At 41.6% G+C, this 27,945-nt stretch overlaps 1 protein-coding gene across 2 annotated transcripts in view; it reads right to left on the bottom strand.

Moving 5' to 3' along the window:
* Positions 1 to 27,701, bottom strand: part of LOC136857456 (neural proliferation differentiation and control protein 1) — a 711,810-nt gene extending 684,109 nt beyond the window's left edge. For both annotated transcript variants that reach the window (XM_067136126.2, XM_067136127.2), the window contains exon 1: positions 27,491 to 27,701. In XM_067136126.2, the coding sequence (XP_066992227.2) occupies positions 27,491 to 27,569 (79 nt within the window). In that variant the 5' untranslated portion in view covers positions 27,570 to 27,701. The remainder of the gene's footprint in view (positions 1 to 27,490) is intronic.
* Between the last annotated feature and the right edge of the window lie 244 nt (positions 27,702 to 27,945).

Below are 27,945 nucleotides of genomic sequence, written 5' to 3'. Positions count from 1 at the left end.
TAGCTGTACGCCCCTAACCGCGCGGCCAAATACGAGTTTCGCTGTCACGTACGAAATGCATGCCGCACAATATATATTTTAACAGATATTAATTGGCTTTAAATGATTTATTTTGCGGACGATTGCGATGGGGACAGCGGAGTTACTTTTAATAAAGAGTTCAAGTTTTAATCAGGTTCACAAGTGTGAAGCGCGGAGAGACTGAATATTGTGTAATTGGTAGAGCTTACTGCGAAATTAAAGGATATTTCAATTAAAAACGTGTTCCATTTTAATGTCTGTTGTGCAAATGGTTCTCCGAGCTTTCCATTCCAAACACACTTCAATTACCTCCTGCCACTGCTCTCCCCACAGGATGGTTAGGTCTGTGTAGCACATGTCTAGTGACCAAGGCTCGAATTTTTATAACGTGTCATCGTTTATGTGGTGCATCATGCACATGGCTAAATTATATACAAATTCTGTTCATGGCAAATACACATTTATTAAGTCAATGTTTCGTAAATTTTTCGCTTTATGCATCATGTTTAATTGTTTGCTGTTCATTATTGGTGATTTTTAAGCATTTGCCCATCTTTTACGCCATCGTACAGCCAGTTTCTCTATCTACGTACTCGAAAGTTACGTGAAAGTGTTCATCTTCGGAAGTTTCGAGTACTATTATCTTTACAGGAAAGTTGTTCCCCTTTTCAGATCATTTCACTTTACGGACGACATGGTGTCAATAGAATTACGACCTACAGATCTTCGCGTGTGTTGTTTCTAAGAAAAAGGGAGATTCCACAACAAAGAACTGAAATATTGTTATGTAAAATTTACAAAATGTAAGTGTGAATATCATGCATTCCTAGAAATGTATATAATTTCGTTTTTAACACTAAACAGTTGGTGCTTTTCTGGTCACTTTTTGTTAGTTTTTAGGATATTTGAGAATTTTGAGTTAATTTTATAGGCACATTTTTAGCATTTTATGTGAACAAACCTGGGGCGTGCTGATGACCAACCCTCTATGAGGGAAGTACGCACCAGCGTTGCCAACCGTACGGTCTAAACCGTATATATACTCTGTATGTACGGTTCGAATCTCAAACTGTACGCGTTACATACGGTTCTGCGATTTTTTTTTTTTGCTAGTTGTTTTACGTCGCACCGACACAGATAGGTTTTACGGCGACGATGGGACAGGAAAGGGCTAGGAGTGGGAAGGAAGCGGCCGTGGCCTTAATTAAGTACAGCCCCAGCATTTGCCTGGTGTGAAAATAGGAAACCACGGAAAACCATTTTCAGGGCTGCCGACAGTGGGGTTCGAACCTACTATCTCCCGAATACTGGATACTGGCCGAACTTAAGCGACTGCAGCTATCGAGTTCGATGCGAATTTTTTTTTACTGAACATTTCTTTATTGTTGGAAATGTTCAAATTTTATATGCAAAATTATTTTTTCTCCTGTTTGAACATACTTCATTTCCTGGACATGTATGACGTGGCCTCCATTTCTCCAGGAAACTCTCAAGGTTTGAATGTTGTGGTTCACCTTTGAGATCGTTTCAGATCAACCAATGAAGCACCTCAATAATCTGACACGTGGGATTTTTCTGTCTCACTCTGCGGCCGGGATTACCCTACTTCAAACTCAACAACTATTGAGGATCTCATAGTCCTATATTTGTTCACAGTCACACTCTTAAATCATCCCATACCAAACTCCATCAATCGTTTCTTAATCAGTGACCTCTGTGGGTGGAGGCAGTAGAATAACACCCACGGTATTCCCTGCCTGTCGTAAGAGGCGACTAAAAGGGACCCTAGGGGCTCTCAACTAGGGAGCGTGGGATGGCATCCACGGAACCCTTAGCTGAGTCCTGGCATTGCTTCCACGTACTTGTGCCAGACTCCTCGCTTTCATCTATCCTATCGGACCTCACTTGGTCAACTCTTGTTCTTTTCAACCCCGGCAGTATTAGTTATCGAGGCCTAGGAAGTGTTTCATTTTCACCACCTGCGTGGTCCTTGTCTTTCTTTGGCCGATATCTTCATTTTTCGAAGTGTCGGATCCCTTCCATTTTTTCTCTGATTAGTGTTAATAAAGGGATGGTTGCCCTGTTGTACTTCCTCTTAAAACAATAATCACCACCACCACCACCACCAGTGTGAAGTGAGGTGTAACATCAAAGATGCAACAGTGGATAAGGTGATTTCGTCACACTTATTAATAATATTGTGATGTACGTAAAAATTGTTTTGCGTGACAGTGCAGTGCTTACTGTGTATTATTTCAGTACACAGTATTTTCTTTGGCGTTTATTTTGAATGTTAAATAAGTAAAGATGCGGTTAACTTCTGATTCCAAAAATAAAGCCGGTCCTTCGACACCCAAAAAAATAAAACTTTCTATTAAAACAACCAGAAGAAAACAAAAGTACAGGCAGTCGTGGGAGAGTATAGGAAGTATAGGAAGTGGATGCGTCCTGATCCAACATATTAAGGAGGGCAAAGTATGTGTTGCATTTTCTTACTTCTAGTAATACGTTTCAGTAAAGTATTCCCTATTTAATGGTATTGCTACTTGCGATTACTGAACGCATTCTATTGAATTTCAGTGTATTTAGGTGAATATTAGTACTGTACCGTTTTACGGTAAAGAATTCAGTTTATTTTGAATTTCTGTACGTTTTTTTCAATTTTTGGAGGTTGGCAACGCTGGTAGTCTACTCGCTATTGCAGATTTGTGCGATGCACTGAGATCAGTCCTTGAGCAAAGCGGAGCTAATGTCTCGCGACACAAGGAGCCGAATTGTTCTGAAATCTGCTGGATGAGCTGCTTTGGACAGTTCTGTCTGTATATTATAGGTTTAAGAAAATATCTTTATTTGTCCTCTCTAGTGACTTCGATCTAGCGATCATCAGTTTCTTCCGCTTATAACTGGTTCAATTTGGATTGCGTTGAAATCGTATAATGATTTTCCGTTTAAGGAAATCTACAGGGACCGAAACAAGTGGAATTCAGACAGCTCAGAGTTCAGGTGGACCTCATCATAAGTTATTTGTGAATGCTGTTATTTTAAGGGATAAAATATTGTGATTATCAGCCATTTTTGCTGCTGTTCCCAGCAGAGGAAGTACATTTGGGCAACCATCCCCTGTTAACACTAATCAGAGAGATAAATGGAAGGGAGAAATAAAATATCGGCCAAAGAAAGACAAGGGCCACGAATGATCTAATAGCGTCGGGGTCGGAAAGGAACAAGAGTTGACCAAGGGAGGTCGGACAGGATAGATGAAAGAAAGTGAGCAGCCTGGCACCCTGGCCCTGTTATGACAGGCAGGGGATACCACGGGTGTTAATCTAGTGCCCCCACCCACAGGGGTCAGAAGGGAACTGGGCCAAGACCTCACGAGAAACACAGATCGCAACTGAGACCCCACCAGAGTGGGGAAAAGAGACAGAGGATGCATTGAAACTTTGTATTTGAAAATACAGACAAAAACCCTTCTTTTAACACATTTGGTGTTTACTCCATGTTACACGGAAATAACTTCTAAACGATTAAAGTTTTCATATTCGTAAATGGTACCCAGGGTCTTGTTTTGTAAAATAAAGTGCTACTTAGTCTCATGGGATGATTAATAACCAAAATATTGATATTAACTCCATATTTTTAAATGGAACGGCACAAATTAATATAGCTGGCCTAAAAGTTCAACTACGTACAAGTTCAAATATGCAAGTACTTTCAAAATCGGATAATTACTTTTTGAGATATAAATAAGAACAGCATGCGCGGTTTTTCATTGCCGAATCTGACGGCGTGAAGTCGGGCAAGGACAAACTGACGCACAAGTAGTTTCCCGGCACCGAGCTCGATAGCTGCAGTCGCTTAAGTGCGGCCAGTATCCAGTAATCGGGAGATCGTGGGTTCGAGCCCCACTGTCGGCAGCCCTGAAGATGGTTTTCCGTGGTTTCCCATTTTCACACCAGGCAAATGCTGGGGCTGTACCTTAATTAAGGCCACGGCCGCTTCCTTCCACTTCCTAGGCCTTTCCCATCCCATCGTCGCCATAAGACTTATCTGTGTCGGTGCGACGTAAAGCAAATAGCAAAAAAAGTTTCCCGGCAGTGAGTTCAGCCTCAGAATGGATACCAGGCATGTAAGCACCTCGTACACATGTGATGGGTTTGCAAAGTGTGTATGACAGGCGAACTCTTGACAGGACAGGTAAGGTTGATGTGTTTAAAAGGAATAAAGTAAGTACTTTGCCTTGAAAGGAACATAACGAACGCTATCCGACTGTCGGCAGCCCTGAAGATGGTTTTCCGTGGTTTCACATTTTTACTCCAGGCAAATGCTGGGGCTGTACCTTAATTAAGGCCACGGCCGCTTCCTTCCACTTCCTAGGCCTTTCCCATCCCATCGTCGCCATAAGACCTATCTGTGTCGGCGCGACGTAAAGCAACTAGCAAACAAAAATATATATATATATATATAGTAGTGATTGGATGACAACATCCACATTTTCAAACACTAAGTTTACTCCAGAATAGTAATGCTTGTACGGTCGCACTCCCAGTAATGCATTTTATTATTCGGGTTCCTCTCCAGACGTACGTAATTAAAACACTCGAAGTGGTACAGAGAATATTTGTTGTTATTTCATTTCCGGGCCTTGGGCATCGTGGTCGTGTAGCCCCATGTGTGTGTGTGTGTGTGTGTGTGTGTGTGTGTGTGTGTGTGTGTGTGTGTGTGTGTGTGTGTGTTCTGCATGTCTATTAGAATGTGTCTGATAACCTGTGTTATTGTGGTGTCTGTAGTACTGTACTGTATTTGTAATTCCGGTGAGGAATTGGGACGGAGGCGGCCGTTGTCGTAAGTAAGCAACCATCCCGACATTTGCCTGGAGTAGCGATGGGAAACCAAGGAAACACTTCCAGGATAGCTCAGATGGGTACCGAACCGATTTAAATTGCTTATCAGAGCCGGGAATTGAACCCGGACCACCGCGGCGACAGCTGCGAATGCTAGCCGCTACACGTGATTAAGAAACTCGACAGGCTGCGGAGAAGAGTGGCTGTTTGTTATTTCATTTCCGGGGATTTGACAGCGTGGTTATGTAGCCCCGTTTGCTTGTGTGTGTGTGTGTGTGTGTGTGTGTGTGTGTGTGTGTGTGTGTGTGTGTGTGTGTGTGTGTGTGTGTGTGTGTGTGTAGTACAAAGCGCACCTCGTTTTGTGCTGGGTTATTTCAGGCGAAGGAGCAGTGTTACCAATGCTGGATTATTTGGGTTGCTATAGGTTAGACATGAGGAGACAAACAGCTCGACTTATTATGTGGGATGTTCCGAGCTGATCGTGGTGAGTTGACGGCAACACTGTTATTTATTTATTCCATACAAATTAATCTCCGCGGAGTTCAAGTGCGACTGTGGTAACGAGCATTCTGGAGAGCGCAGGTTCGAGTCCTGCCTCGCCCAACCTGAAAGTGATTTTCATTGTGTCCCATGTTCAACACCAGGTAAATGCCGGATAGGTACCTTTGGGATAGGCCACAGCCGACGTCCTTTCCAAATCCTGCCCATTCCCATCCGTGAGAAAAGACGCTAAACTGAGCGCAACCTATTACACATGGAAGTCAAAACAAAACAAAGTAGAACAACTTTAATTTCCCTTCCCCATTGTGGGTTTTTCAGTCATACGATAACGTTGCACACCCAGGGTATGTTACGGTACATAACATTATGTTTACAGTACATGCCTGCTATCCGTTCTGTGGCTGAACTCACTCCCAAGAAACTACTTGCGCGACAATTTGTCCTTGCCCGACTTCACGCCGTCAGATTCGGCAATGAAAAACCGCGCATGCTGTTCTTATTTATATCTCAAAAAGTAATTGTCCGATTTTGAAAATACATATTTGAACTTGTACGCAGTTGAACTTTTAGGCCAGGTGTATGAATTTGTACCATTCCATTAAAAAATATGGAGTTAGTATCAATATCAAGACTAAGAAGCACGCTATTTTACGAGATCCTAGATACCATTTAAGAATATGAAAACAGAATGCCGATATCTTTAATGGTTTAGAAGTTATTTCCGTGTAACATGTTAGGTGAATAACCCTTTATTAGGTCACCCAACACAACTGCGGTCTGCTAAAAGTAAATAAGAACGACGAAAGTGACAAGCAGGCAGCCTAAATGGCGTCTGTAACACGGTGGTACAATTATTATTTAATGTATGATGTCCTCTAGATTGAATTAAACATTTCATTTTATGTTAGCAGATCGTATTAAAGCTTTCGCGTCTTAACATTTTGTCCATCTACACGCGTTATCGAGTCTCCGCTAGATTTATGCGAGCTAACCTCATGTTCCAGTGAGGTTTTCGACGTTGTATACAGCAATTTTGAAGGTAATGCATGACCAGAGCGGTGGCGATTTTAGTGAAAGAAGTCAAAGAAACGGCTAACCGGGTGCTTTCTTGGATTATGTAGCCTGTCCTCAAGTACGTGTGGAGTAAGAGTTTTATTTTATTTTTTACGTCGTACCGTCTTATGATGACGATGGAATAGCAAAGGGCTAGGAGTGGCAGCGAAGCGGCCGTGCCCTGAATTAAGGTACAGCCCCAGCATTTTCCTGGTATGAAAATGGGAAACCACGGAAAACCATCTCCAGGGATGCCGACAATGAGGTTCGAACTTACTATCTTCCGAATATCGGATACTAGCCGTACTTAAGCGACTGCAGCTATCGAACTCGGTGACGACAAAATGTATTCGAGTTTGTAGGATATAGCGGGTGGGTGGAGGGGTAAGGTAAGGTAAGGGTTATTCTGCCCGAAGGCAGGTCCGAACCTCCGCAGAGGTATTCCTGAGCCGGAGTTTACGTGCGGTAGGGTGGCCAGTTCCTTTCCGCTCCTCCATTCCCTTACCCCCCACCAACAGCGCGTGGCAACCCATCCAACTCCTGACCACGCTCAATGTTGCTTAACTTCGGAGATCTCACGGGATCCGGTGTTTCAACACGGCTATGGCCGTTGGCGGTAGAGGGGAGGTGGGTATATACATCAAAAGTGAAAAAAAGGTAAAAAAAATGGTACGCTTTTTGATGCACTCTGAGCGGATTTCGAGAGACAGGTAAATTTAGACGGTTTACCAACTTAAGTGAGGTATTAATAGCTTTTGAGATTTTTATTCAATACTATTCAATAAAACTTCCACTAAAGGAATATTACACCTGTATTACAATTAAATAAAAGTACGGTGTGATTTATACAATTAAAATAATTTAGTATTTGACTACACACTAAGAAACTAACAGACATTAAAAGTGACTGCCGGCTGTGAGCTTGCATCCGGGAGATCGTGGGTTCGAGCCCCACTGTCGGCAGCCCTGAATATGGTTTTCCGTGGTTTCCCATTTTCACACCAGGCAAATGCTGGGGCTGTACCTTAATTAAGGCCACGGCCGCTTCCTTCCAACTCCTAGGCCTTTCCTATCCCATCGTCGCCATAAGACCTATCTGTGTCGGTGCGACGTAAAGCAACTAGCAAAAAAAAAAAAGTGACTGCCAGAGTGACGAATGCGCCGGCAAGCGGGTGAATCATACCACAATGTCCATGAGCTTGGCAGCAATATACCCCTTCCTCAGAGCACATGCAAAGTCTCCACTACTTGCTGTGGTGCTATAGGCCTACCAATCAGTCAGCCACGACGAACGAAATTTAAATTTAAATTTTTAAAAAAATTAAACTTTTAAAAATGAAACATTTTAATTTTTTAAAATTATTCCTAGTTTCAGCTGGCTAAAATGGAATAAAAATGTAATGTTTTCTGCTTATAAGACTGGCAGCTTAAATTAAAAATTGCCCCCGTGTGAAACCGGGCCGGTAGTATTATAATATGGGTTCGACCGCTAGGAGTTTTCACTTCTCATTCAATGTATGAATAAGGTCTTGATTGCTCTGAACGGGACATAAACCTACGACATTGAATTTTACAGTGTATCAATTCATTTAATTCCAAACTTTCCCGCTTTTCGGCTAAACTTTATGTTGACACATCCAGTACACTGTTCTCTTAATAAAATGTCCACGTTCATTCTGTTGCTGCAGTTGGTTAATTTGAACGCCGTAAGAATTTATAGTGAATATATACAGTATATATGTATGTCACCACCATTATAAATCTCTCTGCATTTCGGAGCCAAATTACAGTACGGTACATACTAGCTCGTGATGATGTTCGTACAGACTCGCACAGCTATCGAAGGACAGGATTCTATAAGATAAGCTTGTTTTTCAACTCACAAACCATGCATACAACTTCCTGACCTGATAATCATGGCCTACATATTCTATTATGATACACTGACAGGATACTAGTCAAGGTTATAATACAACACGAGAAGTAATTCCCAGTACAAATGATCCACAGGTACGTGTGTACTAACAGAAGACGGGTGTTGTCAGATTGAGGAAAATGTTCCATGGATGAGGGGAAAATAGACATGGTAGTCGGATCGTAGAATAAAGGGAAGATGTTTTAGAATGAAAAAGATGGGAAGTTCGCCGCTGCCTACTTACATAAAATATTATACGGTTTCTTTATGTACAGACAAACGATCTGCCTTCGTAATACGAGGTGGTATATGTTGATGCGCTCTGTTTTTGTTCAAATCCTGAAACTATTTATTCACACCAGATACTGATCAGCTTATTATGTTAACACTGATGCTTTCAGGGCACGTACTTGTTCTCTGCGAAACGTAAAGAGTTTCGCCTTGCTTTCTTGACACGGCATGAACCCAACAGCCCATATCATGTTTATTATCATGCTTACAGTATTATGTTCTTTGTTAGAATAATATTTAAGGGGAACCGGATCCGCCTATCTTAGTAATGTTAAATTTAAGAACTTTGATGCACCTTTCCTAGGAATCTAATAAATCTAGAATCTACATCCTAAACTTGGTAGGCCTATCATACACACTTTAACACAGTGGTTTTTGAATTTCTTTATTATTTACTGAACTTTTTGAAAAGTGTCAATTTTTAAATAATAATGTGCACTTTTTAAGGTGTAATTTCTTTGTAAACCAAGATTGAAAAAACCGTGTCAAAGCGTGCATAGTCATGTTGTATATGAGTAATGAAACTTTCGTGTTCCTACCTTCAGTAGTTTCAGAGAAAAAGTGCAGTAACCTATAACACAGTTTGCACACAACATTGTGTTCCAACACATCTGATAAGAGTTTTATACTAATAACTCCATTCAAATTTTTGTTACATTATTGTAATTAAGTTTGGTATGGCTTATCACTTCTTTTGCCAAAGAAGATACTGTTGTCCTGTTTATCTTCACCAATTGTCATACTCATGTTTTCGCATGAAAGAATGGGACTTTCAGCATTAGGAATTAATTTAGGCTTAGTTCCCATATTGATGTATTATTATTTATCGTATGGCATATATATACAGAAACAAGAAAGCAAGTACATTATATTTTAATGTCCGAAGATGTTATCCATTCTAGAGCCCCTGTATTGGCCTCTAGAAAATCAAACCAATCTCCAGGGTAGGCTCTTCTGCTACAGTCCTTTACAATGTGTTCGATGGTTTGAAAAGGAGCACCACAGTCACACTCGGGGGATTGTATCTTTCCCCATTTATACAGGGACACAGCACAGACACCATGACCACATCGAATCCTATTAAGGATGGTCCAAGTTTTTCTTAGGAGATTGATGTGATATCTCGGAACACATTACCAAGTAAAGTGTGTAAACAAACAAATACAGGTTAGTCACTACACTCTACACATATATAACAGGCTGGCAAAGTCATAAAACTTCCGCATGTACACTTTGATTCTTACACGGGCGACAAATTCAAAATTAGAACTACATTCCTTATATCCGTCATACGTAAGCTTCGCCACGTAGACTCACCAGTTGCAACGCTCATTTCAAAAATTATATTACTACACTTCCCAAACAGATAGTTTAGTGATTTATAACTCGAATTAAACTAAACGGTATTTTTTTCATATTTTCCGGGTCAGGGTCTCCTTAAGGAAAATGTCTTATAGAATTATACCAACTACTGTTTCTGTTTAGTTTGCATTGGTTAGGATTCCAGATGTCAAGGACGGGGGGAAAATCAGCTAGGTGGTGAGGGAAATTTCACCACTGTGATTCGAATTTCATCTCTAAATATGTGATAACACTGCGAGGTTAACTGCTTTACCCGCTCTTTTCGATCAATTCGTGTAGTAATGACGGGACATTTCCTGTTCATAGACCACATCGCCATCATTCGCGTCATCTTCAGTAGCTCCTCGGGTGAGGTTAGCGTCAGAAAGTGCATCCCGCAGAAGAAACAGTGCAGAGAGTGGCGGCTTGCATATCCCAAAACCGACAGTCTTTTATTCGCAGTTATAATCAGTCTATCAAAAAATGTGTCATGACATATAGTATTTCAAATTAGATTTAAAGTAAATTTTGTCTTAAATATTAGGCCTACAGATGACTGTTTTCAAACTATTACCAAGAAACAATTCCAATCCCCTTTCTCTTTTGAATACGAAAATGCTAATTAACTCAGCGTCTGCGTTGGTACAATAATTGTAAAAATAATATACTGGAATGAACAGAGACGTACTGGTGGTCTCAAGTCTTATGTGACGTGGAAAAACAATAAGTCAAACAAACTGATCATTTTCAAGCAAAACATATTTCTATAGAAATGATCCTAAGTCCGCTGGAAATGCGATGCTCGTGGGGAAAGGTACATGTATTGTCTAGGTCCATTGAAGATTATATAGTTTTTATCATTTTATCGAATAATAATGGCGTGTGGCCTCCGGAGAGGCCTGGTCCAGATCTTTCACTGAATTAACCTATTAAGGTTAAAATCCCCGATCAGGCCGGGAATCGAACCGGGGACCCTTGGACCAAAGGTTAGCACACCATGGAGCCAGACTTATATCAGATGATCAAGTTCTAACAATAAATTGAAATTCCCAAGTGAAGAAAATAATAACAAATGTAGGTTCCAGCGGACAAAAGCTAATTGAACTCGTGAATAAGTCGTATTTAGGTCGTACCGAGTCCCGAATGCGTCGCTGAGGAACATTTATAACATACCCGTCGTTTGCACACCTGTGCATTTCTTTTCCTTCTTAGTCCGTTTACCGTCCAGAGTTGGTTCCGACTTAGCGAGAGATCCCACCTCTATCGCCTCAAGGGCAGTGTCCTGGAGCGTGAGACATTGGGTCGGGGATACAACTGAGAATGGGGACCAGTACCTCACCCGGGCGGCCTCACCTGCTATGCTGAACAGGGGCCTTGTGGAAGATGGGGAGATTGGAAGAGATAGACAAGGAAGAGGGAAGGAAGCGGCAGTGGCCTTAAGTTAGGTACCACCCCGGCATTTGCCTGGAGAAGTGGGAAACCACGAAAACCACTTCGAGGATGGCTGAGGCGGCAATCGAACCCCTCTACCTCAGTTCACCTTCCGAGGCTGAGTAGATTCCATTCCAGTAATCGTAACACTTTTCAAATTTCATGGCAGAGCCGAGAATGGAACCTGGGTCTCCGGGGATGGCAGCTAATCACGCCACAGAGGCGGACACATCTATATATGAATAAAAGGATAATTTTCTCTCTCCCTCTGCCTCATATTTTCACATGTGGCTGTAAAACTATGTTATATTACATTACTTTCGCTCGTTGACTGTGGACGAAAATTGTGTGTAACAGAGTTGATTTTTCATTGGACAGCGGTTTGTATACTGTATATACAGGATGAAAAAAAAATCCGCACTTGGAGCTCGGCATGCGATTTCTCATCCCACTGCAAGACAAAACTTTCTATAGCCAAATCGTATTTCGTGCTGTTGGAAAACAAGTCGAAAACGAGAAGCTGGCAACACTGTCACATCCTGCAGCGCATCGGAATGTAATAGAGAAACGTGCATCATTCCGCTCTACCGTACCCGCCGTCGCAGCTCACTGAGTAGACGGCTTTGTTATCAAACCCACATGCACCATGGAGCTACGGCTCGAATCTATGTCAGGTTGTTTTTTTCTTTTTTGTGTGTGACGTCAGGTCTCTAGTTCCCGTCGTGTAACTGCGTTTGTAAGCATGGCATCCTGTTGTCACATGCCAATAGTCGAACACATGATAGTGTGATCCATTCAACAGAATGCACGAGTCGACTAACCACGCAGTGCACAACCATAACTGGTCCTGTCAAGTGCATGTAGGGCGGCTTCCTGATGGAGTACACAAACGGCGAATTTGTCGATATGCTTTTAGTGTTGGGTGCAGCCGATAACCAAGCTTCTGCTGCTGCTCGTGAGTATGCAGCACGGTACCCTCAAAAGCGCCATCCCGATAAGAATGTTTTTCGTCGCCTTGAACAACGCCTGCGGGAAATGAGTAATCTTCGTCCACAAGTAGTGGGCAGAGGTCGTCCAAGGACTAGACTACTCCACAAACAGAGGACGACATTCTTGAAGCCGTTCACCAATCACCTCGGTGAAGTGCCCGTGATATTGCAAAGCAGTTCCAGGTATCTCAAACACTGGTTTATGACGTGTTGCTCGACGAAAAACTGCATCCATATCATTACACGTTAACTCAACACCAGCGGCCAGAAGACCGTATTCAACGAGTACCGTTGTGACTTTTGCAACAAGTTGAAGATAACGAACATTTTATAAAGAATGTTATATGGAGTGAGGAATGTAGCTTTGCTCGGGAAGGTATTTTCAGCCATCACAACAGCTATTATTGGTCTGATCACAACCCACATGTCACCCGTGAACGTGGCTTTCAGGCACGCTTTGGCATAAACCTGTGGGCTGGAATCGTGGAAGGAGTGCTTTTAGGCCCTTACCTATTGCCGGACAAGTTGAATTCGCCCCGCTATCGCACGTTTCTGGGCAATACTTTGCTTGACGCTTTAGAAAACGTTCCACTTGGTGTTCGGCGACAGCTATGGTTTCAGCATGATGGTGCACCGCCACACTTTGGAATGACTGTGCGTAACTGGTTAAATGAGGCGTTTCCAGGGAAATGGATTGGTCGTGGAGGTCCAATGTTCTGGCCCCCACGTTCCCTGAACCTTAATCCACTGGATTCTTATTTGTGGGTATACTTAAAGGAACATGTGTATAGTACTCCACCCATGAATGTACAAGACCTAATAGCTCGCGTGCATGCTGCATCGGCAATGGTGGATGCAGGTGTACTGCGTAGGGTCCGGCAAACTATGCTGCAGAGAGTGGCGAAGTGTTTGCAAATGTAAGGTGGTCGCTTTGAACATCTGCTGTGAAGTGAACGTTGCTCGTAAGTGTACGTACCGGCTCTGTGAAGATAAGATTGGACGTCACACGTACACTATGGAATTATTGTGCGTAGCATAATGGGCAATCCAGTGTAGCCTACCTACTGTACTGTATTGTGTTTCCTTGTACCGCATTGGATAGAGACGATGTTACTGTATCCACTATTATGTTCTACGTATTGGCTTTATTTGCGCCATGGACGAAACAAAGTGGCCGTTTATGTCTGTAAGAAGTTCATGTCATGTTTGAATGTTTAAATAAAGGTAACTGTAACAGCAAGACAGAACATAGTGTATTGCATAGTGGAGGTGTACAGTGGATATAATTTGACACATTAAATGAAAAAAATTGGCGCGAACATCGGTGCGTCCGCACAACCGGCATTTATGGCATTACCTCGGCTCACTGAGCTAATGAGACAGCTTCGGCAGAGCGCCGAGTTCATGCGACCTGTACTTGGCCACGCTGCATGCCGTTACAGCATTGCCAGAGCCTCGTTTCTTAACTCGCATTTCTATTAAACCTATTGGTGGGACTAGGTTTTGCAAGATCAACTTTTGTTATGAATTTCGACAAGGAACCGCATGCCGACCTCCACGTGTCATTTTTTGTTCACCCTGTATTATACAAAGGGACTCAAAATATGAATTGTGAAGTATCTCCGTTAGTACCTTGCCAATGTGTTCCCACGGACTTGATCCGTTTTCAATATGTGTGCGACGACTTTCATGGATTCAAATTGCAAGTCCCAACTCTCACCAAATTCCGAGAAAACAGAATTTGACTACTTTGAGAGTGTTTTCCAAGACCAGGACGAGATATATTACCACAACGACAGCGCATAAGTCCGTAATCCACGGATCGAATCTCTCCCCCCTAGTGTTTGTCTTTGTTGCTATTTTTCATAGGACAGAGCCACTCCCCACTCCTCTTGTCTACCACGTCCCACCTCTTGCACAGTTTTCCAGCTTCGCTTGCTTTCATGATTAGTGCCACCCTTGTTCACGAGCTATCCGCAGTCCCATCCAAATTCTTATAACGAAGTGTAAGTGACAGACAACAAATATGTCGACAAGAAAGGAGATTGTTTTGAATGATTTAGTTACAATCTCTTATCCAAGCAATAAAAAGGAGACGGGTCAAATGCTGCGTATTCCATCACGATACCAAACGCCTAATCACCAGCTATGAAATGAACTGGCGTAAGCCATTTAGTGCCAGGAGTGTCCGAGGACATGTTCGGCTCGCCAGGTGCAGGTCTTCTGATTTGACTCCCGTAGGCGACCTACGCGTCGTGATGAGGATGAAAATGATCATGAAGACGACATATGCACCCAACCCCCGTACCAGCGGAATTAACCAATGCTGGTTAAAATTCCCGACCCTACCGGGAATCGAACCCTGGACCCCTGTATCCAAAGGCCCGGAAGCCGGACATCATCACCTATGAATGAATAGAATACTTTTCTCTACCAGTCACGGACGACCATCCCAGGAAGAAAGTAAAAAGAAGGCTTATCAGAAATGGCTCCAAACAAGGGCCGAGGCAGATAGGGATTGGTACGTAGATGAAAGAAACAGAGCGAAACAAATAGTTGTTGAATCCAAAAAGAAGTCAAGGGAAGATTTTGGTAATAACCTGGAAAGGCTAGGTCAAGCAGCAGGAAAACCTTTCTGGACAGTAATAAAGAATCTTAGGAAGGGAGGGAAAAAGGAAATGAACAGTGTTTTGAGTAATTCAGGTGAACTCATAATAGATCCCAGGGAATCACTGGAGAGGTGGAGGGAATATATCGAACATCTTCTCAATGTAAAAGGAAATCATCATGGAGGTGTTGCAAACAGCCAAGCTCATGGGGAGGAGGAAAATGATGTTGGTAAAATTATGCTTGAGGAAGTGGAAAGGATAGTAAATAAACTCCATTGTCATAAGGCAGCAGGAATAGATGAAATTAGAGCTGAAATGGTGAAGTATAGTGGGAAGGCAGGGATGAAATGGCTTCATAGAGTAGTAAAATTAGCGTGGAGTGTTGGTAAGGTACCTTCAGATTGGACAAAAGCAGTAATTGCACCTATCTATAAGCAAGGGAACAGGAAGGATTGCAACAACTATCGAGGTATCTCATTGATTAGTATACCAGGCAAAGTATTCACTGGCATCTTGGAAGGCAGGGTGCGATTAGTCGTTTAGAGGAAGTTGGATGAAAACCTGTGTGGTTTCAGACCAGAGAGATGCTGTCAATATCAGATTTTCAGTATGCGCCAGGTAACTGAAAAATGCTACGAGAGGAATAGGCAGTTGTGTTTATGTTTCGTAGATCTAGAGAAAGCATATGACAGGGTACCGAGGGAAAAGATGTTCGCCATACTGGGGGACTATGGAATTAAAGGTAGATTATTAAAATCAATCAAAGGCATTTATGTTGACAATTGGGCTTCAGTAAGAATTGATGGTAGAATGAGTTCTTGGTTCAGGGTACTTACAGGAGTTAGACAAGGCTGTAATCTTTCACCTTTGCTGTTCGTAGTTTACATGGATCATCTGCTGAAAGGTATTAAATGTCAAGGAGGGATTCAGTTAGGTGGAAATGTAGTAAGCAGTTTGGCCTATGCTGACGACTTGGTCTTAATGGCAGATTGTGCAGAAAGCCTGCAGTCTAATATCTTGGAACTTGAAAATAGGTGCAATGAGTATGGTATGAAAATTAGCCTCTCGAAGACTAAATTGATGTCAGTAGGTGAGAAATTCAACAGAATTGAATGTCAGATTGGTGATACAAAGCTAGAACAGGTCGATAATTTCAAGTATTTAGGTTGTGTGTTCTCCCAGTATGGTAATATAGTAAGTGAGATTGAATCAAGGTGTAGTAAAGCTAATGCAGTGAGCTCGCAGTTGCGATTAGCAGTATTCTGTAAGAAGGAAGTCAGCTCCCAGACGAAACTATCTTTACATCGGTCTGTTTTCAGACCAACTTTGCTTTACGGGAGCGAAAGCTGGGTGGACTCAGGATATCTTATTCATAAGTTAGAAGTAACAGATATGAAAGTAGCAAGAATGATTGTTGGTACAAACAGGTGGGAACAATGGCAGGAGGGTACTCGGAATGAGGAGATAAAGGCTAATTTAGGAATGAACTCGATGGATGAAGCTGTACGCATAAACCGGCTTTGGTGTTGGGGTCATGTGAGGCGAATGGAGGAGGATAGGTTACCTAGGAGAATAATGGACTCTGTTATGGAGGGTAAGAGAAGTAGAGGGAGACCAAGACGACGATGGTTAGAGTCGGTTTATAACGATTTAAAGATAAGAGGTATAGAACTAAATGAGGCCACAACACTAGTTGCAAATCGAGGATTGTGGCGACGTTTAGTAAATTCTCAGAGGCTTGCAGACTGAACGCTGAAAGGCATAACAGTCTATAATGATAATGTATGTATGTATGTATGTATAATTAATGCAACCGCCTCAGTGGTATAATGGTTACTGTGATTAGCTGCCATTCCCCGGAGGGCCGGGTTCGATTGTCGGCTCTGCCACAAAATTTGAAAAGTGGTACGAGGACTTGAACAGGGTCCACTCATCCTCCAGAGGTCAACTGAGTAGTAGGGGGGGGGGTGTTCCATTCCTTCCTCAGTCATCCTCAACGTGGTTTTCTATGGTTGTTTTCCCACTTCTTCTGCGGGCAAATAACGGGATGGTACTTACATTAAGGCCACGGCCGCATCCTTCCCTCTTCCTTGTCTATCCCTTCCGATCTTCCCACCCCCTCACAATGCCCCTGTTCAGCATAGGAGGTGAGGCCATCTGGGAAAGGTACTGGTCCTCCTCAGTTGTAGCCCTGACCCAAAGTCTCACGCTCCAGGACACTGCTCTTGAGGCAGTAGAGGTGGGATTCCTCACTGAGCCTGAGGGAAAACCAACCCTGGAAGGTATAGGGATTAAGAAAGAAAGAAAGAAAGAAAGAATAATTAGCACATGCGGTTAGTTTTTATAATGGACAATATTAAAGATAATCCAACTAAGAAAGGTGTTACAGAATTATTTGAGTGTACGTACTAATGCACAGTATTTCCCATAAGTAGTACTTGTACGTATCTTGAATTATAGATTGTATAAACTTAACATTGGAGATATCTCCTCGACTTTAACTACGACATAGAGTCTAGGGTATCTCCACATACATATTCGTTCTACTATCATCTCGGTTTTCATCTTCTGTATATTTCGTTTCCCACATTCCTCTTCTTATATAGTTTTTCTGTTCTTCGTGGTATCTTCCATTCTCTGTTTAATAACTTAAAAAGAGTTCAGGTTCACTTTCAATTTAACCGACACCGTTCCCATATACTTTTTTCTCTCCGACATTTCTTGTTTCCTTACAGTCTTTTAGCAGGTGTATCATTTACATACCTTTCATTAAGATAAAATGCAACGATTTTCCTAAATTTTTGTCTTATAGATTTACAGTCTTACTAATAAAAAAATCCTTATACAGTTGTTTAACACTTGCATAGTTATACATTGGATAAAACTCGTATAAGGGTTGTATATTTTTTTACTAATAAACGTGGTATACGCATTGTATTACTATATTGCACGTATACGCTCGTTCCAAGCCGTAGGAATCTCTTCCTCAAGTTCACTGACGTACTTCTGCACGCTCACCGCCTTAATGATCGCTTTTGCTGGTTATCTACCAGCAAAACCTTTCAAGAAGCCACGTGGTAGCACGAATAGAACAGAATGCTCGAATAAACAAGAACAGAACAGTAATACACATATTTCAGCGGTATTCTATTCTCGATAGTAATAATTACTAACCTCATTCCGCGCTCTCATGTCCGTAATGCTGTGAGAACGTGAAGTCCGCTCAATATAGAGCCACCTCTTCGATCTTTCATTAAGTTATTTCTGTCTGTAGTAATGACAATTCGAACATACTCTTTCATAAATACACATTTAATTTTAAAACTATCGTCATCTAGGAGAAATGGGACACTCCGTCTTTTAAGTGTTTTATGAACATGACCAGCCTCCATAACCTCTAAATGCTCTATGCCTTCTGTGTTACAAATATCGTGGAGATCATCAACGTTATTTCCCATTGTTTCAACGTGTATGGATAAAACGAATATTTCACCACGATTATATTACCGCAGACAGTAAATAACACGAAAATGAACTACTCACTCGTTTCTTTTTCGTCACTCGCTGCTATACAACGCTTATAAAAGGGTCCTGGTCTGTTGAAGTAATGGAGTGAATAACTAAACAGATGTACATGCAGGAGGCTTATACGCGGTTTATTAGTAACAAATTGTACATAAACGGTGTATAAACCTTGTATAAAAGGTTTATACAAGTAGGTTATTAGTAAGACTGTTATTCTTATATACTCCTATCAGCCACCAAATTATCCCTCACATTTTTTTTTTTTTGTTAACATTTCAGTCCTTATTTTACAAAATTCAACAAGTTTTCTCTTGCTATTACACTCTGTTTATCACCTGCCCTGTAGGCCCTTCATACATATATTTAGCAATGGTAGCCTATTCCTATGCCATTCTGTAGTTTCTTCACCCCACTCACGCAGAGAGCCTCATTGTAATCATTTACAACTGTGCCAATAGATATCAAAAAAATAAGGTACCGGTACTGATATTTTCAATACGTAACAACCGATTTCCCACAGAGAAGCAGCTCAATCAGCCAATATATGCGTATATTTCTAGTGTTCTTGTAATGCAAATAACCCCTAAAAAGACAACAGAGGTGAGATTCCATCCAGGGATCACGAGCTTTCTCACTGCGCTGTGTATGTCACGTGCTGGTCTCCAAATCTGCATTTCTCGGAATTGAGTGAGAGTTGCGCCTTAGTTTCAAATGGCCTGCACGTGCAACATTTTACAGTACATGACCGAAGTCGAGTAAAATAGAAGGTTCAATCTTTTGTTTTTTAATGCGAATAATAACGGAAATATCGGGGATTATTTCATTTCTCACCAACTTCCAATTATCTCCACAAATATTAATTCTATCTGAAACTTTTAAATAACCGAAGGTGTAAAGAAACTCCAATTTTTAACTATTGCGTAAGTTTACCGTACGAGTTACAATAACGGGGATATTCACGAATTTAGATTGTTATGTGAGTTTTTACAACCCATCTAATGTGTAATTTATTTATTTTCTGAGTTATTCCACCACCGGAAAAATACCATTTGGTCATATGATAGGGCTTTGAACACTGGGGGCCGATTGCAGAAACGGTGTTTAGACAATGTCTACGGTTAAACAATGCCAAAGTATGGCTGCCGCATTGCAGAGACATTATTATTTATCACTTCAACTCTGTCTAAAACCCATGTTCAACCGCCCATGTTTAAACACTGCAGAGAACACTGTTTAACATCAAATGAGAGAAGTGAATCACAATCAGAGGTTATGTACCATGAAACATGTAATTTGTACTATCATGTTGAGACGATTCGGGAAGAAATCTTAGTCCGGCGGCCTTTTTGTAGGTCGTCCGCTGCGAAATCGCAGCAATTCATTTGACATATACGGGGAGGTAGAGCTTAAAATAAGATTTCGCTTTTCAAGGCGAGACTTGTTTCTACAGACTGACACTTGAGACTTGAGACAGTCCGGTAAACGTCAACTTGACTATAATTCTTGGCAACCGATATATTTTATTATACATGGAGTAATTTCCATGGAATTATAGGTCACTTCGACTACATACATGTTAGAATTACTTGTCCCAGTCGTCAGAGGGCTACCACATACATCAACCGGGAGGGATTCGCTTATATTTACTGTCAAGTAACACACATAATAATGAAAACTAAAAAGTAGGTTGTATATGGTTTATATATATACAATCGTCGCGCTAATTCAGTTTTCAGTTTTCGGCAACTGTGAGATAGGAAAAGGCAAGTGGTGGTGATTATTGTTTACAGGGGAGGGGGAAGAAGAGCAGTAGCCATAATAACAACCCTAGTATTTTCCTGGTGTAAAAATAGGGAAACTACGGAAAACAATCTTCAGGGCTGCCGATGACGCGTTTCGAACCTACAACCTCCACAATGCAAGCTACATCTAACTTATATGACCCATACTACACATTCGGTTACACATTACTATTGTTTCATCTTCCCTTCGTCGAAGCTATTTACGAGTAGATTACACTCGCAAACGGCCGTAGCCGCGTGGAAACACCGGATCCCGTGAGATCTCCGAAGTTAAGCAACATTGGGCGTGGACAAGATTTGGATGGGTTGCCACGCGCTGATGGTGGCGGGGTAAGGGAATGGAGGAGCGGAAAGGAACTGGCCACTCTACCGTACGTAAACTCCGGCTCAGTCACGCCTCTGCGGAGGTTTGGACCTGCCTTCGGGTAGAATACACCCTTACCTTATAAAAATGTCCGCCTCTGTGGTGTAGTGATTAGTGTGATTATCTGCCACCCCCGGAGGTACGAGGGCTGGAATTGGGTCAACTCAGCCTCGGGAGGTCAATTGAGTACAGGTGGGTTCGATTCCCACCTCAGCCATCCTGAAAGTGGTTTTCCGTGGTTTCCCACTTCTCCTCTTTCAATCTTCCCATCCCCCCGCAAGGCCCCTGTTCAGCATAGCAGGTGAGGCCGCCTGAGCGAGGTACTGGTCATCCTCCCCAGTTGTATCCCTGACTCAGAGTCTGAAGCTCCAGGACACTGCCCTTGAGGTGGTAGAGGTGGGATCCCTCGCCGAGTCCGAGGGAAAAACCGACCCTGGAGGGTAAACAGAAGAAGAAGAAGAAGATTACACTCACCGTAACAACGCTATAATCAAAGCTACACTTCCCCGTATGGTGGCGTTTCTCTTTAGTGTCGATGATATTATGAGATTTAATTTCCACCGAAATGCTAAGCCATATTTGAGTAATGTGTAGGAAGACAAACAGCTGACTGGCGTTCGGCACGCGCACCGACGAATTTCATTGGTTGCGACAAGCAAATTGCATGAAAGATACTTCTATCTCCATTTTCAAACCAATTTAGAAACTTTAAACGATGTATAGTTAAACACCAGCTGAATATTCTTTATGCAATGGAAGATCGTGTTCGATTTAGACATTGTTTAGGTAGACGTGTCTAAGGCTTAAAACTAGTCGTCGTTTCTGCAATCGGCCCTGGAATTTTATGTTATTCAATAACTCATCAGCGCCGGGTAATACAGCTAATATTTAAGTAAACTACGAGTTTATTCTGATGTGTAAAATTATGCGGAAGATACAATCGTTGCCCCTATTTTATCTCTCTATACTACTATTTTTACAATCTACTGCATTTACTAGGATTTCTCTGGAAATGTGTTTGTTACAAAACAGTTTTAATGTCATTTCTCCTTAATGTGTCGTGCTTATTTATAATTTATGGGACTGACTGTTATTCCTTTTGTGACAAACGAAAGGCAAAGGATGGCTAATGAATCTCTTTATCTTCATGGTGTAACTTGAGATTCTATGTGTTTGTGTATATCTATTCGATTACTCGTTCAGTGTTAGCCTCCGGAGTTCTAACCCAGAAGAGATAGCAGGATTTTTCGAGGGTGGAAAAAAAATCGACACTGCGATATCCGCATGTAAACAATTTCTGGTGATTATTTGGTGTTTAACCGATAAACCTAATACAAAACTGGTCATAGAGAGCTCCGGTTTACTCGGCCAACGTCAAAACCGACGCGCAAGCAGCCTAGATAGCGTCAGCACACGGTAGCTGAGGCCATATTATTTTTATTATAATTTAGCGGAATGTAGGAATGACGGATCGCACTTCAGTGGTCAATCCATTAGTTTTAACATTTTTCTCCCTAAACTGAAATTAAGTAATTGAAATATCAACGGGATACTCCAAAATTCAATAAATATTTCTTCGGTTACTCATGCCTGATACAGTATCTATACAGTGTGATTCAGCAGCCCCTTCCAATATCGTTTGCTGCAGCCCAACTAACGTTCACATGGTTATAGGGGTGCTATGGACCTTATTTCTTTGAGGGCTATTGGACGGGCCCAAGCTACCTGCACTTTCTGTGTCAGGAACTCCCAGTGCTGCTGGAGGATGTCCCCTTACACGATCGTTTGACGATGGGGTTGAAACAGGATGGAACTCCACCACATTCGACTTTGCCCATTCGTAACCATCTGAACGAGGAACTGCAAGGGAAATTGATAGGACGAGGCGGTCCTGTTTCTTGGCCCACCAGATCACCGGATTTAACGCCGTTAGATTTCTTCTTCTGGGGACATTTGAAGAACGTCGTATACACTCAAGCGCCAGAAAACCCCGACCTGCTCCGGCAACTCATCACGGACGTCTGCCGAGCAATTAAACCTGGAATGTTTCAGCGCGCAAGACGATCTATTGCACACCGAGCCCGAATGTGCATAACCCAAAACGGTCATCACATCAAGCATTTGCTACGATAAAACATTGGTAGGGCAGTTGTGTTCCTATTATTTCCGGTCTGTATGTGTCCGGCCTCCTAACTAATCGGCCCTTCTTAGAGCGACAAACACATTTATTCACACACAGTTTGCATGAAAACGGGTAATGAACTTACAATGCGTGCGGTACGTATTAAACAAATATTTCAAAAGTTTGTAATCTTTGCCCACCTGACATGCAAGCCCGCTCCGCCACGCCTTTATCAACTACACTACGGTTCCGTACGGCACACTGGGCAGCTTATAGCAAGTTTACTGCGGTCATACTATCAATTTAGTGTTTCGCCGGCGTGTCAGGTTCATATGATCTAGAAGGCAAACGCATGTCTTCCATTGTTTAATACGAGTATAACATTACGGCGTCCTATCATGATGAGGCGGTAAATGCCAAGATATCCGGTTGTGTTGTCTGAGCATACCTGCAGGGCAGATATGGGACCCTCACCAGGATTACCTGATTCAAGAACTGGAAAAAATCCAAAGAAAAGCAGCTCGATTTGTTCTGGGCGATTTCCGACAAAATAGTAGCGTTACAAAAATGTTGCAATGTTTGGGTTGGGAAGAATTGAGAGAAAGAAGAAGAGCTGCTCGACTAAGTGGTATGTTCCGGGCTGTCAGCGGAGAGATGGCGTGGAATGACATTAGTAGACGAATAAGTTTGAATGGCGTTTATAAAAGTAGGAAAGATCACAATATGAAGATAAAGTTGGAATTCAAGAGGACAAACTGGGGCAAATATTCATTTATAGGAAGGGGAGTTAGGGATTGGAATAACTTACCAAGAGAGATGTTCAATAAATTTCCAATTTCTTTGAAATCATTTAGGAAAAGGCTAGGAAAACAACAAATAGGGAATCTGCCACCTGGGCAACTGCCCTAAATGCAGATCAGTATTGATTGATTGATGTTTTCAGGACGGAACGAATATTGTAATAATAATAATAATAATAATAATAATAATAATAATAATAATAATAATAATAATGCTATTTGCTTTACGTACCACCAACTACTTTTAAGGTTTTCGGAGACGCCGAGGTGCCGTAATTTTGTCCCGCAGGAGTTCTTTTACGTGCCAGCAAATCTACCGACACAAGGCTGACGTATTTGAGCACCTTCAAATACCACCGGACTGAGCCAGGATTGAACCTGCCAAGTTGGGGACAGAAGGCCAGCGCCTCAACCGTCTGAGCCACTCAGCCCGGCGAATGAATATTGTGGGTTGCATAAAACTACATTGGAAGGGCGGTTGAATCGTGTTGTATATATAAAATAGCATGTCATTACTGACTGACTGATTCATCATCGCCGAGCCAAAACTATTGGACATAACGTAATGAAACTTTGAGGATGCATATTTATATTACAGTGTAAGTGCTCATTAAGGGAGGATTTTTGTGTATTCTGTCGCTAAAAGGGTGAAAAGAGGGGTTAATTTATAAAATGAGTGTATCTGAATCTAAAAAACTTAACAGTTTACAGACGTGAACATTGATATGTCCACCTCTGCGGTGTAGTGGTTAGCGTGATTAGTTGCCATCCCCAGAGGTCCGGGTTCGATTCCCGGCTCTGCCATAAAATTTGAAAAGTGGTACGAAAGTTGGAACGGGGTCCACTCAGCCTCGGTAGGTCAACTTAGTAGAGGTGGGTTCGATTCCCACCTCGGCCATCCTGGAAATGGTTTTCCGTGGTTTCCCACTTCTCCTCCAGGCAAATGCCGGGATGGTACCTAACTTAAGGCCACGGCCGCTTCCTTCCCTCTTCCTTGCCTGTCCCTTCCAATCTTCCCATCCCTCCACAAGGCTCCTGTTCAGCATAGCAGGTGAGGCCGCCTGGGCGAGGTACTGGTCATTCTCCCCAGTTGTACCCCCGACCCAGAGTCTGAAGCTCCAGGACACTGCCCTTGAGGCGGTCGATGTGGGATCCCTCGCTGAGTCCGAGAGAAAAACCAACCCTGGAAGGTAAACAGATGAAGGAGAAGAAGTAGAAGAAGAAGAAGAAGAAGAAGAAAATTTATATTTGGAATCTCCTTTAAAAATAATGAAACACGTATTTTTCGGTTTTCGGAAAATCCTCTTAAGGGGGATGAAAAAAGGTGAAAAAGGCGTTGAATACCTTTTATGATTATATCTCAAAAACTGAAGACGTTACAGTCATGAAAACTTGTATTTGGAATCTCTTTTAAAAATAAAGAAACGAGATTTTTGTTTTCGGAAAATCCATTTAACGGGGTGAAAAGAATTGAAAAAGCGAGTGAATTTTTTAAAATGTGTACCGGTGTATCTACATTATATGTCAAAAACTTAACATGTTATAACGTGAATATTGGTACTTGGAAAGTCCTTTAAAAGTACAGGAACATGTATGCTTTTGTTTTCAGAAAAGGCACTTAACGGGGGTGAAAAGAAGTGAAAAAATTGAGTAGAATCATTTTTATGGAGATACTTATATCTCAAAAACTGAAGATGTTACATAATTGAAAATTGGTATTTGGAATCTCCTCTAAAAATAAAGAAATGTGTATTTTTTGTTTTCAAAAATTCCAGTTAGGTGGTGTAAGCTCTGATAAAGGGTTAGAATTATTTTTATGGGATTACTTATATCTCAAAATCTGAAGATGTTACAGACGTGGAAATAGTTATTTAGAATCTCCTTCAAAAATAAAGAAAAATGTTTTATTTTTCTCGGCTTGAGAGAAGACTGTTTCTCACATGCACAGTTCTATGTCGCATGGTCATCTTAGCCCTAAAACGTAATACCACAAACATGGTTTACAAAGAATTTCTGGGGTAAATGAAAATTTCTCGGCGGGTTTTTGTACTTGAGAGATTTACAGATAATGTCTTAGTATAGTACTGAGGAACGATTACTTCGATCAAATAACGAAATCCACGCGAGCGAAGCCGCGGGTAACTGCTAATCAACAACATGGATATAAATCAATTTCACTTCAGTTCTAAGAGGATAAATCAGAGGGAAAATCTGTGGAAGCAATGTCATTCAAGCAAGTTTCTTAATTTCCTGCACCAGGGGGACCGCTGTTGTGTTTAGTCTAAATGACACTATAAATACAAAAAATAGAGATGATGATGATGATGATGATGATGATGATTGTTGTTTAAAGGGGTCTAACATCGAAGGTCATCGCCCCCAAAAAGAGATAATAATATACAAAGAAATGTATGAGCATATAAGCTAAAATTATTAGGCTAATACCCAACAGGGTTGCTGAGTGCTCTGCACTTGAGAGACAGCTGGGTTCGAATACCTCGTAGGCCATCCTCGAAGTGGTTTTCCGTGGCTTCCCATTTCAACTACATGCAAATGCCGGGATGGCACTTTATCAACGCCACGGCCGCTTGCACCCCCTACGATTCCACAACACACTCGGAAAAGCAGCTACAGAACTAGGGAGCCTCGGACACTCCCGGTACTAAAAGCCACATGAAAAAAAAATCCGGAAGTATATATCCACGTAACAAGTCCGGATCCTTGGATAAATGGTCAGTGTAGTGGCCTTCGGATCAGACGGTCCCTGGATTCGATTCCCGACCAGGCGCGGGTTTTAGCATTCAGCCGGGCTGCATCCTTTTATACTAAATGGGAAATATAAATGGTGTCTGCAAAAGCATGATTATTGGAATGTCTTCATATTAGTGACATCATTACAAATGAAGAGTTCTTTTGAAAATGACATACACTATTATCAAACCTACAGTAAAGAGGCTTACAGGTGTCTCACTAAGAATATTTCATTACGAAAAGCTTCCTTTGAAGCGAGTTACCAAACGCTCCAACCAACTCCACGAATATTTTCATAATAAAATTATTATGCAATAGAACAGAACGTACACTTGACGAAAATAAGATGATAATTAAAACAGAAGTCTAATATGGTAGCCTATACCATGAAGTGTTTGGACATTATACGAAAAGCAATTTTGTCTGACTTGTCCACATTGCACACACCTGAACTCTAGGTCATTCGGTCATACATGCGCTACTTCTGACATTGCTGTAATGTAGTTTACTCGAAGAGAACACAATACTTATACAAATAATTACGATGTTCACTCCTGCTCGAAGAGATTAATAGAGAATTTACGTTGTTAACCGACGAATATTATATTACAGGAAATCTGTACAGTTTTAATGAAACCTTAATTGGTCTGTAGAGGTATTTTAAACTCATTTTTACGAGAAATAATTATTAAACTATACAAATAACATGTGAATGATGTCGTCAGCTTATATTCCACCCGCGCGGTTCTTTTCTTCAATTGAAACATAAGTCTTGTACCGCCTCGACAACCAACACAACTAATGCATAAATCAGAAAGTTAACCAGGAAGTGAAAGTTGCGTCATTATATGCCTCATAATTATATTCTCAGCAGTTAAAAACGATAACAGCTTTTAGAACTACATCAAAGATAACTTTACGCACGATACAAAAACACAACAGGGTGCGACTGCTTTCATACTCATCGCCCCATAGATATAAATGGACGATTTCATTTGTTTTGAAAATGACACAAATCATGGAACTGGCATTGTATTGTGTGTATTACTTGCGTGGAACACATATTATGCCTGAGTAATCTAATTTGACAGCTGACAATGAGTTACACATACTTTTACTTATGTTCCTTACCTGGAAAATATTCACGTCGCGCCTCGATCCCCCAACACACCGCAAAACTGAGCGATAGGCACAACAACAACGGCTTCATGTTGATAATTAGAGGAGCAGATTGTTGGAGATATATCCCATATGTTGTCAAGCTTCAGCCATTTTGTAAAATCGATACACTTCCCAGCATTCCAAGGTGCATTAACAGCAGAGCGGAACTGCGCTGTCTCACTCGCGAATGTCCTCTGTTGGTGTGGGAAACACAAGTTTTTATCAGAGGAACAGGTGGCGCATGCGCACAACACACTCGCTGATAAAGGAGCGTTCGCGTGGACGGAAAATGTGAAGCTCGAAACTCGCTGGGTAAAAATAAAAATACAATGTTATTTTAAGAAGGAACATATATTAAAGAAGGTACATAACGATTTGAATTATTTGAAGTGGCAACGTGGGCAACTAGAATTTCGAAAGAAACA

Source organism: Anabrus simplex, chromosome 1, assembly GCF_040414725.1.
Source record: "Anabrus simplex isolate iqAnaSimp1 chromosome 1, ASM4041472v1, whole genome shotgun sequence".
NCBI lineage: Eukaryota > Metazoa > Arthropoda > Insecta > Orthoptera > Tettigoniidae > Anabrus > Anabrus simplex.
The sequence above is the reverse complement of the archived record's forward strand: the minus strand, read 5'-3'. Positions and strand labels throughout refer to the sequence as shown.